Genomic DNA, 14,083 nt, shown 5'->3' on the forward strand with positions numbered 1-14,083 from the left:
ACGTGAGTCCCTTGTTCACTTGGCCACTGGATTCAAGATAGCCTGGCTGATGAGGATTATGAATCCAAAACCGGTCCCAGGATGCTTGTTTCCGGTCCAGGGAAGACATGGCTTGGCAGTTCGGGCTGGACTGTTCCCATGAGGCACAGGGTCAGACTGATTTGCATATAGCCATGTCTGAACTGGGGTGGCTGAGTGAACTAAAGAATGGTGATGGATTAAACCCAGATCAGTTGACTGGGGGTGAGTGTTTGATTTGTTCAAGCGCTCCGTCCATCATCCCCTTTTGTATCGCTTTGTTCGCCCTAAGTGTGGCAGGGTATGCTCAGATGTAAGTCCCTTGTTCACTTGGCCACTGGATTCAAGATAGCCTGGCTGATGAGGATTATGAATCCGAAACCGGTCCCAGGATGCTTGTTTCCGGTCCAGGGAAGACATGGCTTGGCAGTTCGGGCTGGACTGTTCCCATGAGGCACAGGGTCAGACTGATTTGCATATAGCCATGTCTGATCTGGGGTGGCTGAGTGAACTAAAGAATGGTGATGGATTAAACCCAGATCAGTTGACTGTGGGTGAGTGTTTGATTTGTTCAAGCGCTCCGTCCATCATCCCCTTTTGTATCACTTTGTTCGCCCTAAGTGTGGCAGGGTATGCTCAGACGTGAGTCCCTTGTTCACTTGGCCACTGGATTCAAGATAGCCAGGCTGATGAGGATTATGAATCCGAAACCGGTCTCAGGATGCTTGTTTCCGGTCTAGGGAAGACATGGCTTGGCAGTTCGGGCTGGACTGTTCCCATGAGGCACAGGGTCAGACTGATTTGCATATAGCCATGTCTGAACTGGGGTGGCTGAGTGAACTAAAGAATGGTGATGGATTAAACCCAGATCAGTTAACTGGGGGTGAGTGTTTGATTTGTTCAAGCGCCCCGTCCATTATCCCCTTTTGTATCGCTTTGTTCGCCCTAAGTGTGGCAGGGTATGCTCAGACGTGAGTCCCTTGTTCACTTGGCCACTGGATTCAAGATAGCCTGGCTGATGAGGATTATGAATCCGAAACCGGTCCCAGGATGCTTGTTTCCGATCCAGGGAAGACATGACTTGGCAGTTCGGGCTGGACTGTTCCCATGAGGCACAGGGTCAGACTGATTTGCATATAGCCATGTCTGAACTGGGGTGGCTGAGCGAACTAAAGAATGGTGATGGATTAAACCCAGATCAGTTGACTGGGGGTGAGTGTTTGATTTGTTCAAGCGCTCCGTCCATCATCCCCTTTTGTATCGCTTTCTTCGCCCTAAGTGTGGCAGGGTCTGCTCAGACGTGAGTCCCTTGTTCACTTGGCCACTGGATTCAAGATAGCCTGGCTGTTGAGGATTATGAATCCGAAACCGGTTCCAGGATGCTTGTTTCCGGTCCAGGGAAGACATGGCTTGGCAGTTCGGGCTGGACTGTTCCCATGAGGCACAGGGTCAGACTGATTTGCATATAGCCATGTCTGAACTGGGGTGGCTGAGTGAACTAAAGAATGTTGATGGATTAAACCCAGATCAGTTGACTGGGGGTGAGTGTTTGATTTGTTCAAGCGCTCCATCCATCATCCCCTTTTGTATCGCATAAAAGATTGTGCGCCACGGAATGAAGTGGCACTCTCCTTAGAACCTACCCTTGTACTTCTTGGATAACTGTGCTTAGCTGCAGCTAATAAACCTGATTTTCTATGCCTAACAGAGTGTCTCGTGTCTCTGTCTGACAAGGCAGGTGAACCCGGAGATATTAGGCGTGCCCTGCGCCGCTCGATCCATAAGGCCCGGTTCTCCAACAGAAGGTTCTAAAAAGGTTCAGATTGGCGTAGAACTGGAATATGCCCCTGCTGTTGCGGGCCAAGGTCCATGTTCTATCGCTCAAAGCAGAGAAGCCCATCAAGGTAGTGATTGGTCTACCCCGTGTTTTGGCTGGAAGGGGGTTGTGTTGAACTTGGCGCTTTTTGCAGGGGCATCCCTGAACTTTTTGCCTTCCTCCTGTATTTTGTCTGACCTGTTTTTGTTGGTTTTATGACTCTAGGCACTTTACCACTGCTGATCCGTGCTAAAGTGCATAAGATTTCCCTATTGTAAATTGATGTATGGATTCGTGACTCCATGATTGGCTTATTTGATTTACTGTCAGACCCTAGACCCTAGTCCATCTGTAGTGCTGTCACTGGGTTACTGTAAGTGTTCACAAATGCTTTACACACAGCCTCTGAGATAAGCCTATCTGCTCGTGCCAAGCTACCCAGGGGGTGATCAGGGTTTATTTTAGGAGTGTACCCCCTTACCCTGACGAGACGCAAGGGTCCCTATTTGGTCAAATGTACCTACCTCTGCCAACTAGAGACCCCAAAATACAGTTTTACATAAAGATCTACTTCAAATTTCGAATTACAGTCTCTAATTTCGATATTAAGAAACTCAATCTTGTGATTGCTGCTGTTGGGGGTAAATTTCAAATTTTTATCACAATGATTGATACACTCAAGGAAGTCATTAAGGGTGTCTAGCTCTCCGCACCGGATAAAGAAAATGACATCGATACAATGTGACCAATGATTAATGGACTCAAAAAAGGGAACTATTTCATTAGAGATAAAATTCTGTTCAAAGTGGGCCATGTAGATGTTAGCTACTGCGGGAGCACACAAGGCTCCCATGCTAGCTCCTTTAACTTGTCTGTAAAAGTTGCCATTGAACTCAAATGTGTTTTCTTCTAACACCACTCGTAGGATGTCTATATTGAAAGTAGCACAACAATCTAATCGGGTTACGGTGTAAGGCATGGCCTTCTGTATGTATAATGATAGATGCCATCTCATTGGCTTAACAGCACAGTCTGTATTTCTAATTCACCACTTTGCCTTCATTTTCTGGTAAGGTTAAATTTCTTAATTGGAGTTTCTTGGGTCTCTTTCCTTCGCAATTGATATTATGCTGGGTATATGTGTTCTGACTTTCAGAGGGACTATCTATACTACTATTATAAAGAGAGAACACAAACCTTTGAGCCAGGTAAACTCATAAAGTACTGCACCAATCACTACACCCAATACACCATTTGAAAGGGGAGATGTAGCAGAAGGACATAGGCTATAGATGTGGACACCATATACATTAAAAAAGCAAAAACGCCAAAAGTGGGAAAGTAGTCCCTTGTGGGCGTTAGCGTGGGCGTGTCAAAGAAAAGATGTGGGCGTTTAGAGGGGCGTGTCAAACAAAAGCTGTGGGCGTTTACAGGGGCATGGCCCAAAGTACAAACAATAAACATATGCCAAACGATTTCACTGATTTCACTGTGCAAGGCACACACTTCACCACACACTTCAATGTGCATAGCGCAAATGCGATTTCAATGATTTCACTGTGCAAGGCACACACTTAACTGTGCATCCCGCGCATTTGCAAAGGGCCGCCTATCACTCGCCTTGACATTCGCGCATTCGTCGGCGTTACCCTTCAAACATTAACGCCTTCGTGGGATGACATCCAAAAAGGTGCGCGCCTTCCATAAAAATACAGTGCCACAGGGGGCAGGCTTACAAAAAGGGGCGCCTATCATTTGCATTGCTTCGCACAGCCCACCAATCACGACACACAATGATTAACACACACACGAGTTGCGATACAAAAATATAACAAATGTTTAACCATTTGACAAACGACAACTTTGTCACAGAGGGAGGAACGTAAACAAAAGAGGCGCCCATTTCTTAGACAAGAAAGCCAATCGACGGAACATGAACGAGACTTTACTCACAAGGCTCCGAATAATTACGTATGCTGCGGACAAAATTTAAAACTTACACAAACACTTGCGAATTTCAAACACTCTGCGTTATCAGTGGAACACTGCCAGTAGTTGCGCCGATAAAAATGAAAAAAAAAGACATCAGTAAAGGGATCGAAAACGTAAACATGGAAAGCCCCTTTCACAAACACAAACAAGCAATTTCAGGCAAAAACATCTGAGCGACCACTGTAACACTTGCTGCACTTGCGGCGCAAATTACAACATTTGGGAAACAACAACATTCGCACACAGGGGGAACACTCTCAACAAGGACAGCAAAACAAAATTAGGTGTGGCTCAATGAAAACCTGCGGATGAATTAAACACACATTACTACGCAAACAAAAAGTAAAGGCTGAGGCAACACTGTACATCGGCCATCCCCGTACAACGTCGGGATGGGCTGCTAGTATATATATTTTTTTTTTATCCACTGATAATATGAAATTGTTATATGTGGCTTTTTCTGATTAGACACTTCTGTGCCGAAATGTGCGAAGATACCACCTGGGTTCCAGCCACTGACTGTTGCTGAAATGAATCATTATTAATCAGCTTCTGACTGTTATTAAAACCGAATTAGGCTTCCAGTCATTCATGATGATATCATATACCATGTAGACAAAATAGACTATTAGGATTAAATATCATTATAAATGAGAAACTAATAGACATTCTTTTGTGAATGTTGTCATCGTTTATGTCTATGTATTTCTCATCTCTATTTACAGAATGATGATAGAGTGAATGTTGATACAACTGAAGTATGCCTGTGGATTGTTTTTGTCTTTCATTTTATTGTATTACTTTAATAAAATTAACTTTTGTATTTGTTTATAACGTGGTGTTTGTTCCTGGAGCCAGCAATGTAGATTAAGCAGGATCTTATGAAGTTTGGTTCTCACTTTCCAGGCAAGTTCCTATCTCAAAAAGATAAACTATTTGAAATAGTGGGAGGTGTCGTAGGTTATAATCTAAGATTAATTCAGCTGTTTCTGAATGAAAAGTGGGGTGTGCAGGGACACCTGACTTGATGCACCCATTTAATGATCTCAACCCCAGGTGGTACAAATTATCCACATGAACCTGACCTCTGACGTCCTTTATTTGTGTTCACGGGTGAAGCAAAGGGATTTGCCACATCTGGCTTTAGATGTCCTGCAATTGTTCATTCTTAACTTCCTGCTGCAGATTCATGTTAAACTTGCCTGTCAAGATAATATGCGGGATTGGTTGACATTTGATCTGTAATAAATGATAATAGTTGCGCAGTGGTTTCCTTCTCCTTTGCAAGTGTGGGATGCATGTAGAAACTTAATATCAGCAGGGGGATATTGGTGTTGTTGAAGAGTTTAGATTGTCACACAGCTTGAATCTTCTATTTTGGCGTTGATGTCATCCATTGCATAGATGGCTAGGCCCCCAGTAGGTCGTCCTAGTAAGTGAGTTTTTACTGGCGGTTTGTTGAATCCTAGGAAAGCCGGTATTGTCAAGGAGGGAAAATAAACACGTTTCTTGAAAAATTATCAGATGGAGGGACTTTATATAAGCTAAGAAGAATGAGTCATCAATTTTTTTTGCAGGCCCTCCTTGTTCAATGTGCTCGACTTTTCCTCGATGACATGTCGGGTGGAGGTGTTTCAAAGCTCATCATGTTTGGCAGTAGCCTACTCAGGAGCCATGCCCAATCATTTGGAACTTGACTGATCGGCCACTTCATATTGTCCTTATTGCTGATGTTATTAGCCTTGGGGCTTTCAGTTGAGATTGATTGACACCTTGCCCCACTGAGGTCTGACACAGTCTGGGGATGGCCATGGAGTGGAACAAAAGCCTTTTGTGAGCTCTTTATTCTAAGTGAAGTTGTGAGAGACTGCCTTTGATCGGGCAGCTAGTCATTAAGAATTGAGGATATAATACCTCCACACAATGTCCCATTTCCCAAAAGTCAGTTTCTCATTCCAGACCTGCTCGACAAGTGATTGGTTTGCCCAGGTGATTACAGTGGATTCGTCTGTGTTGGTTGTAGGACTGCAGCAGAAAGTGACTGTGTGGATGTCTGTTGTTTTGATGTGCCATAAAGATAATATTTCCTGGAGCATGTGGAGCATTGTGTCTCTATTAATTATGTCAAACTGCCCATGTAATTTATATAATGTAGTGAAGGTTAATTTGCATAACTTCTCTGGTATTTTGTGGTCCTTTAATTCTATTTTCTTGCCAGGTTGCGTTCTGTCCTCGAAGACTGGTACAGACTTAATAGTTACTAGAGGGTCAGATCTCATGACAGCAGACGTCTCTGTCACACCCTTTAGGGAAAAAGGAGAGCCATCGGTGACGGATTAATCTGCTGTCTTTCTCTCTTGAGTGTTTGACATGAATAGTTAATTCTGCATTCTTCCTTTTGAGGTGACATAGGCCTGCTTGTGAGAATTGTGCACCTATAAAGGTACTTCTTGTGCCAGAGGGCTTCCTGCCTCATCTAGAGTCGATGTGCTAGCTGGCCTGGTTGGGGGCTCTTGATCTTCCGGCTTTACGGGTTGGTTTATTCTTGAAGTTGAGGGTTTTCTTTTGCTCAAGAGTGAATCTGGCTGTGTCTGTGTTGCCTTTATCTATATTGTTGGGTATTGTTCCACCAGACAAATTCCCTTCAAGGTCTAATGAAAACCCCTCTGCTGGTGAGTCATTGACTATAGCTTGTTCTTAGAGGCTGGTCTGAAGATAGAATATATGTGTTCATGCTGTATAGTTGACACTCCTTTTGTAGGCTTGTTTTTTTCTTGGAAGCACTGTTAGAAATGGGGTCTCTAGTTGGCAGAGGTAGGTACATTTGTCCAAGCAGGGACCCTTTTTCCTAGTCAGGGTAAGGTAGTTACACTCCTAAAATAACCCCTGCTCACTCCCTTGGTAGCTTGGCACAATCAGTCAGGCAGTGTAAAAACCATTTGCACATTACCAACTGTAATACAGTGAAAACACTACAAACTGACAACACACCAGACCAGTTAAAAAATATACAATACTTTGTATGTTTTAAAACAATACCAGAACAATAAAAATCCAACATAAAGGCACTTAAAAAAAAGTGAAGTTCCTTAAAGTCGGTAGCACCGTCCAGTGCTACTGCGGTACTAAAATTAAAAGATTTCAACAGTTCTGTCTGACTGCATCGGTCAGGGGTGTTGGCAGACTCGTAACTAGTACTTTTTGTGTTGCAGCTGACTCATTGGGGCGGGCTGGTCGAGGCAACTGTCGCGGTTGCGGTGTGAAGCATACCAGTGCAGCATGATGTGCCCTCAAAGTGCAGTGTAGGCAGTGGCTTGGTGACGATCTTCCAGTGGCGTCAGCCAGACAAGGGCTGTCGTGCGGAGTGAAGGTGGTGCTCGATGTGGTGCTTACAGATCACGGTGTAGGCGGCAGAGCCGACTGTGGGGAGCTGGCCTTCGGTTGGTCCGGACTGTGGTGTCTGACAGGGCAGTGTGGATTAAGACTTACGAGCGGTGCCCCAAAGCCACGATGTGGTCACAGAGGCTGCGGTCAGTGTGCAGCGATGGAGTCGGTGAGTTCAGGGTGGCAAAGTGAAGTGAGGCAGTGCAGAGTGCAGTGCCCACAGCTCAAGGTGCAAGCAGAGGCTTGCTGGAGGCGGTGACTGTCGATGAGACCAGGGTTGCGGTGCAAGATGTGGGTGTGCCCTCTATGGTGCCTTCAGGACACAGAGTCATCAAAGGACTCGGTGACAGAATCGTCTGCTATACCCCTTCTGTGGCAATTGAAACAACAGTTCTAGAAGCAGTACCCAGAGGTCGGTGAAGACTTTGCTGTTCCGGATGTGGAAATAACCTTCTGCTGGGATTGCCACTGCCAAAGCTTGTTGGTAGTCAGTACGGCGACCACCCCCTTTACTCAACACTGCTTCTCAAGGGAATGCAGCACAACCTTCATCCAAAGTCAGCAGTGGCTTTGTTTAGTTTTTGCATCCTGTTCCCCACCAGCAACATGTAAGCAGTAAACCAGCTGCCCCGCAGCTCCCGCTTCCGCCCCAAGGACAGCCAGGACAACTCTGCTGCACCCGGGCTTTTCGAACCAGGTAAAATTGAACTGGCTGTCGTGGTTTGGTCTCAGGACCGGCATCACCTGTACCCTCCTTGGGTTCCCCACAACTCAACGTGCAAGTGACCGATTGTCACTCGTGCTTTTTACCATTGACCACAATAATAAAGTTTTGCAGTGCTGTTTTGCACTGATTTAATATTGCTTCTAAAATCCATACCTCCAGTTATACTTATCTAATTTACTTCATTTTGGTGTCTAAATTTACAGAACAATCTGCTTTATTGTTATAAATTTGTGTTGTATTTCTTTTGAGTCGTGTCAATTAGTTATTGTCCATGATGGTACCTTGAAATGCTTAACACATGTTCCTCTAGTAAAGCCTGACTACACTTTGAGACTCAACCAGGATTGAACTAAGAATTTACTATTATGACTCCAAGGACCATCTTTGGGGTATTGTTAGAGTATTGGATGGTGAAGCATAACCAGCATCGCCACATCATACTCCACCTTCCTACATAGTCCAAAACCCTATTGACCTGACTGAAGCCCCGCTGGTGACATTACATTTTACAGAAAGCTTGAATCATGACAGCCTAACAAAAGAACACTGAACATTCAACAACCCACACACCTAGACACAGGGCATGAAAAACAGGGTGATGGATAGAATACTTGAATTAATCTCAGCCAGTGGTGATCTCTGTAGGCCACATCCCAATCCATCATTTATCGCACACCATGAAACCTCAGTTTAGAGCTTAGCAAATTAACATACTCCATAAACTTTTACTGTTTATGCACCTGCCCATGATAAATCAGAGACTGAGTAAAACCAAAACAGTACACATTTCTAATGCACTAACTTTATACCATAAAGATGGTATATATATGTACATTGCAATAGTGTTTGTTTTTATTCTTGAATTGAAGATTTATGTGTGGCACAACCGCTTTCCATAAAATACACAGTATTCATATATGAAACTGGATTCAATTTTATTTGAAGGGGTCATGAAAGGAGATGAGAGACTAAAAAAGAGATGCATACTCATAAATTGGCTAAATAAAAGATGTTCAAATTGTAATTTCTATAATTTAAAACCATGATAGAATACAATAAATGTATTTAGTTGTTTTGAAGTGACTTGAAAACTGCTGTTAGCTCCCAGATGCCAAGAAGGTCCCATCACTGCATGTTTTAAACAAAACAGTTGCCACACGGACACCCAATGTGAAGCATCTGCACACAGACACACATACATACCCAACACAGTCACACATGCATGCCCACACTCAAGCACTGGTGCAAGTGACATGTTTTATATGACCCAATGTTATTTCATTCAGATCTACAAGGCACAGGCTAGGGGTGCGACCATGTACGGGGCGGAACTGTGGGGACACATATCTTGTCGCAGTCTGTCCGTAACGGAGAACAACTTTATTAGACAGATAACCGCACTTCTGCCCAGCACCCCTCTTCTTCCTCTGAGGCTGGATCTTGGTCTGCGACCAATAGCGGACGAATTAGGTCTGAGACCCATAGCTTTCTGGCGGAGGCTATGGAGCAGTGTTGATCTATCTGCCTATAGGGCGGAATTGAGGGAGCTACTGACCCATCCAAAAGCGCTCCGAATCCCCTGGATAAAACACATCCAAAATACTTGTATGACATTGGGGTTTCCTGAACTTTGGTCCAATCCCGCCAACGCCTCACTGACTATTTCTAAGAGAGCCCTGGCCAATGCATATCACGAACAAAAACTAGCTATGACTATAGACAGCCAGGGTGAAGGGTCATTAGCTTCTGCATTTGTACAAAGCAAGGACCTGTACAGGTTTGAGACTGTTCTGGATGATATTTCCCCTGTGTTGTCCAGGAAGCTATTTCTCCAATGGAGATATGGCACGCTACCCATACGATCTTTCTCCAGCTCCTGGTCAATACCCCCCTCCACTAAGCAGTGCCCGGCTTGCACTGCCGCGGAGGAAAGCGACTTGCACGTGGCCTTGTTCTGTCCAGCCTATAAAGCAGCGAGGAAGTATTGGCTTCTCCCATTGATTAGGAATTTGGGTGGTAGGAAGTATCTTCCTATGTACAGAATTTTAAAAACTGATGCCACAAGCTTAACTGTGTTCGCACTTGCAAAATTCTTTACCAATGTTTGGCATATTCGCAACCGTATTTTGAAAATGCAGGCTCTATTGTAACTGTAAAACCGCAGTTTTTAAATGAGATTTTTAGTATCACTACTGGAGATTTTATACTGTTAACTGTGTATTGAGTGATTAAGAATGTTGATTTTATAGTAATTGTATGTATTTTAATGCATATCTTTGATGGCCTACGGCCGAAATAAAGATTGGATAATAACAGAATATTTCATTAAACACCTTGGTCTATTAAAATGTTATATGAAATTTTGGAAAGCAATTCTTTAAAACATTGTCCCCTCAGGTTCCTCGGTCTGTGTGCAGTGACAGCTGCTCTCCTGGATATAGGAAGGTTCCTCGACAAGGGCAGCCATATTGCTGCTTTGACTGCATTCCATGCACTGAAGGAGAGATTTCAACACAGAGAGGTAAGAAGAGAAAATCATTGCTAAGAATTGTGGGTCACAGGAGTTGATTAATGCCAAAATTCCAAGTGTCCATAGCGAACTGTTTCAGGGGCTTAAAAAGTTATTCACTAAGAACATATCTAATCGGGGCAGGAAAAGCACACCAAGAATTGCTACTTGGTACGATGAGAAGTGTAGTCAGTCCCAAGGAGAACTGTTCTTAGCAATTAAATCAAAAGCTCACGGTCAAATTCGAATCTGTAGAGCTGCTTACAAAGAAGCACAAAAAAAATGCTGAAATAAAATGGGATGAGGATCGCTGGAAGGCCCTCACCGAGGCGTGTGGTGGTAGAAATATGCAACAGTTCTGGCATCTCCTTAAATGGGGTAAATGCCTAGATGACCGACTAAGCTCCACTTTCGTGGACCAACAGCAATGGGTAAGCTTTTTTGAAAAACAGTTTAGGACGAATAATGATGCTGTGGTAGTTTTACCCCCCACCCCCAAATTTTGATGAACCGCTCATATTTACCCATTCTGAGGTTAAGTATATTTTGAAATCTATTCCAAGTGGGAAAGCCCCAGGCCCTGACTGTATTCCTGCTGACCTTTTTCTGCAGGAGCAGGACCTCTGGGTGCCTTATATTACTATCTTGGCTAATGCCCTAGCATCTGGTGTGCAGGTCCCCGATTCTTGGTACGGGGCAGAAATGTTACCGATTTACAAGAAGGGCGATCGTTCTGTCCCGTCCAATTATCGGCCGATCAGCCTTATAGATGCGGTGCAAAAAATAACTGCCCACCTAGTTTTGGGACGTATCCAGTTATGGATTACCAAATTTGATATTCTGATGTAGTGTAGTTCCTATATTCCCAATAGGCTCTGCGCATTCGAATAATATCTTCAGTAGTGTAGACGTAGGACAGAGGTTAACTAGGTCTCTACTGACTATATTAGACTTAAGTTTTCTTTGCCAGCTAGCTCAGAGTTCACTAGAAACTTTCTCGAATAGGCTAGGAGGAGTTTAACCTCCCTGGATAGACAAGAAGGGATTTAGTTTCTGACAACCATAGAACATGACAACTTTGCTCTCCCTGATTAAGAGTGTATCTCTAGAGTCGTGTGAAAACAAAAGACAGCTATTTCACTCAGTCAATAAGTGCGTACTTAGTTTCACCAGATTGCAGAGAAAAAGAGAGACGGGCGTTTTCAATAAAAGGTGTTATTTATTGAGCAGTCTCTTTTCTCATACAAGAGAAATTAATCGCTACAATTGCAATACGTATAGTAAAGTAAAGTGCATATAGTAAAAGCAGGATTATGAAATAATACTGTAAAAGCATGGATATGGTTTCTTAGCCATATGATACTTTAAAATGGATAAAATAGATACATACATATATATATTGACTAATCGTACTCAACTGGTGCTTCTAACTACGCCTACCCCGGTGTACCTGACCTAAGCCTAATACGTGGGAGGGAGTAAGTAAGCAGCAGTTTAAGTTAAGTTTGTTTTACTCAAGAATTCTCTGTAAGGGTTTAGTCAGTTCAGTACCTGGGTATTTATTTATTTATTTATAGGCTTATATAGCGCTCTGAATAAACTCCCAAGGGAGTATCTCCGCGCTGTAACTGCCGGTACAGAACTAAAAAAAGGAGCAGATCATTAAAGTACTGTGAGCAAGGAAACAATTAAAATGAACCAAACAGAAATGTTTTTAAATGTTTTCTAAATTGACGGTGGTCATTACATTGCCTTAATGACAACGGAAGTGAGTTCCATAATTTGGGACCCACGACAGATAAGGCTCTACCACCCAACCTGGTTTTAGTGATCTTGGGAACATTTAGTAACAATTGGTCACTGGATCTAAGGGCACGGATGGGAACATAAGGAATAAATTTGTTCGCCAAGTACTCAGGTCCCAATTGGTTGAGGCCCTTATGGATAGTACAACAAGTCTTAAACTTCACTCGTTGTTGTATTGGCAACCAGTGGAGCTTAAGAAGTAACGGTCTAGAGGGAGATCTAGGGGGTGCATTTAGCACCAGCCTGGCTGCCGTATTTTGCACCACCTGCAAACGGTCCAAAACCTCCTCACTTGCACCTGCCAGGAGCCCGTTACAATAGTCAAGCCGACTGATGATCAGAGCCTGAACAAGGGTTTTCCTATGAGAGTCAGGGAGGAAAGGAAAGATTTTACGAAGAAGGCCAATCACATGGAAGCAAGATCCTACAGTGATGTTAACGTTTTGCTTCATGGTTAGCTCTGGTTCCAATCTGACGCCCAAGTTCTTGACTATTGTTTTTGGCACAGGGACCGGCCCCAGATCAGAGGGCCACCAATCAGGGGACCATTGAATCCTGGCTTCACCAAAGAGCATCACCTCTGTCTTTCCAACATTGCATTGTAAAAAGTTGGATGACATCCACCTTGCAACTGCCTTCATCCCATCGGAAAAGGATTGTAAAATTTCCGGGGTAAGAGTTTTAAAAGGGAAGAGCAGCTGCGTATCGTCTGCGTAGGACACTGGACAAAAACCAAAAGCTCTAGTAACACCTGCCAAGGGGGCCACATAGGTGTTAAATAGCGTTGGGCTCAAACATGAGCCCTGTGGAACCCCCTTGGAAATGTTAACTTCCTCCGATTTAAAGTCGCCCATGGTGACAGATTGGGTGCGATTGGAGAGAAAGCTTCTGATCCAGTCCAGTGCCCTTCCGCCGATTAGAAGGCAGGAGGGCTGGTATCTCTCTCTCAGGACTCGGTATCCCAGTCACCCACAAAGGTGGGCTGGAAACGCCGGAGGCTGGATTTCTTGGCAAGAGAAAAGACAGCGTCTCTCTCAGCGCGTCAAAAGGGAGGGGCAGCGTCCGTGGGCTCTCGCATCAGCAGGGCTCTTCGGAAGTAGATAGCTGCTCTGCTCCAGGATTACCACCGTGTGTTTGCTTAAGGCAGCGTTGGTACATTTATACCTGAAAGGTGCCGGGTTTGACGTAAGGATGGACATAAGACGTCAATAAAGATGTCACTAAGAACTGGTCGTTCTTGCAGTGCTTTACATGAGTTCTCGGACGAAATCAAAACAATAGCAGGCGGGGATTTCCCAGGTTGCTGGAGGCTTGGATTTGTTTAAGAACTCGTTGTGCTTTCTAGGGGGCTGGAGGAATAGTGCTTGCTTAATGTGACAGCATGCACTATGACTGAATTTATGAAAAGGGTTTCTATGCCGTTGTAGGGATATTATTGATTTATAACCGGACAAGGGCAAAGAATAGGAATATCGATACAGGTACCTAGATAAACACACTACACCCACTCCACGAATTCATGTCCATAATTACTAAAACTAAGCAATAGTAAACATATCTAATGGTGCATGTGTATACCGATCCACCCCAAAAATACATTTTTTGCATTTGAAATGGTATATGCAAAATACACGAAAAATCAGTATAGGTACAGTATTTCAAGCAGAGTAATCATTCATTAAATAGGATGCATATATCAGCGGAATGATTTTGTGAAATTACACATGAAATGGCTCTTAATACAGAAAAAGTGCGAGACCACTTCATCACATATAAATACAGTTATTTGTAAATATGCTAGAGGCTGAGGTAATATATTGTCTCTAGAGTT

At 43.8% G+C, this 14,083-nt stretch overlaps 1 protein-coding gene across 1 annotated transcript in view; it reads left to right on the forward strand.

Annotated features, from left to right (window-relative positions):
• The first annotated feature begins 7,370 nt into the window (after window positions 1-7,370).
• The window catches only part of LOC144769096 (vomeronasal type-2 receptor 26-like), a 182,258-nt gene continuing 175,545 nt past the window's right edge, over window positions 7,371-14,083 (forward strand). The window contains exons 1-2 of the mRNA XM_078653095.1: window positions 7,371-7,379; window positions 10,335-10,458. Of these exons, the coding sequence (XP_078509221.1) occupies window positions 7,371-7,379; window positions 10,335-10,458 (133 nt within the window). The remainder of the gene's footprint in view (window positions 7,380-10,334; window positions 10,459-14,083) is intronic.

The sequence above is a fragment of the Lissotriton helveticus genome, chromosome 7 (genome assembly GCF_964261635.1).
Source record: "Lissotriton helveticus chromosome 7, aLisHel1.1, whole genome shotgun sequence".
Classification (NCBI taxonomy): domain Eukaryota; kingdom Metazoa; phylum Chordata; class Amphibia; order Caudata; family Salamandridae; genus Lissotriton; species Lissotriton helveticus.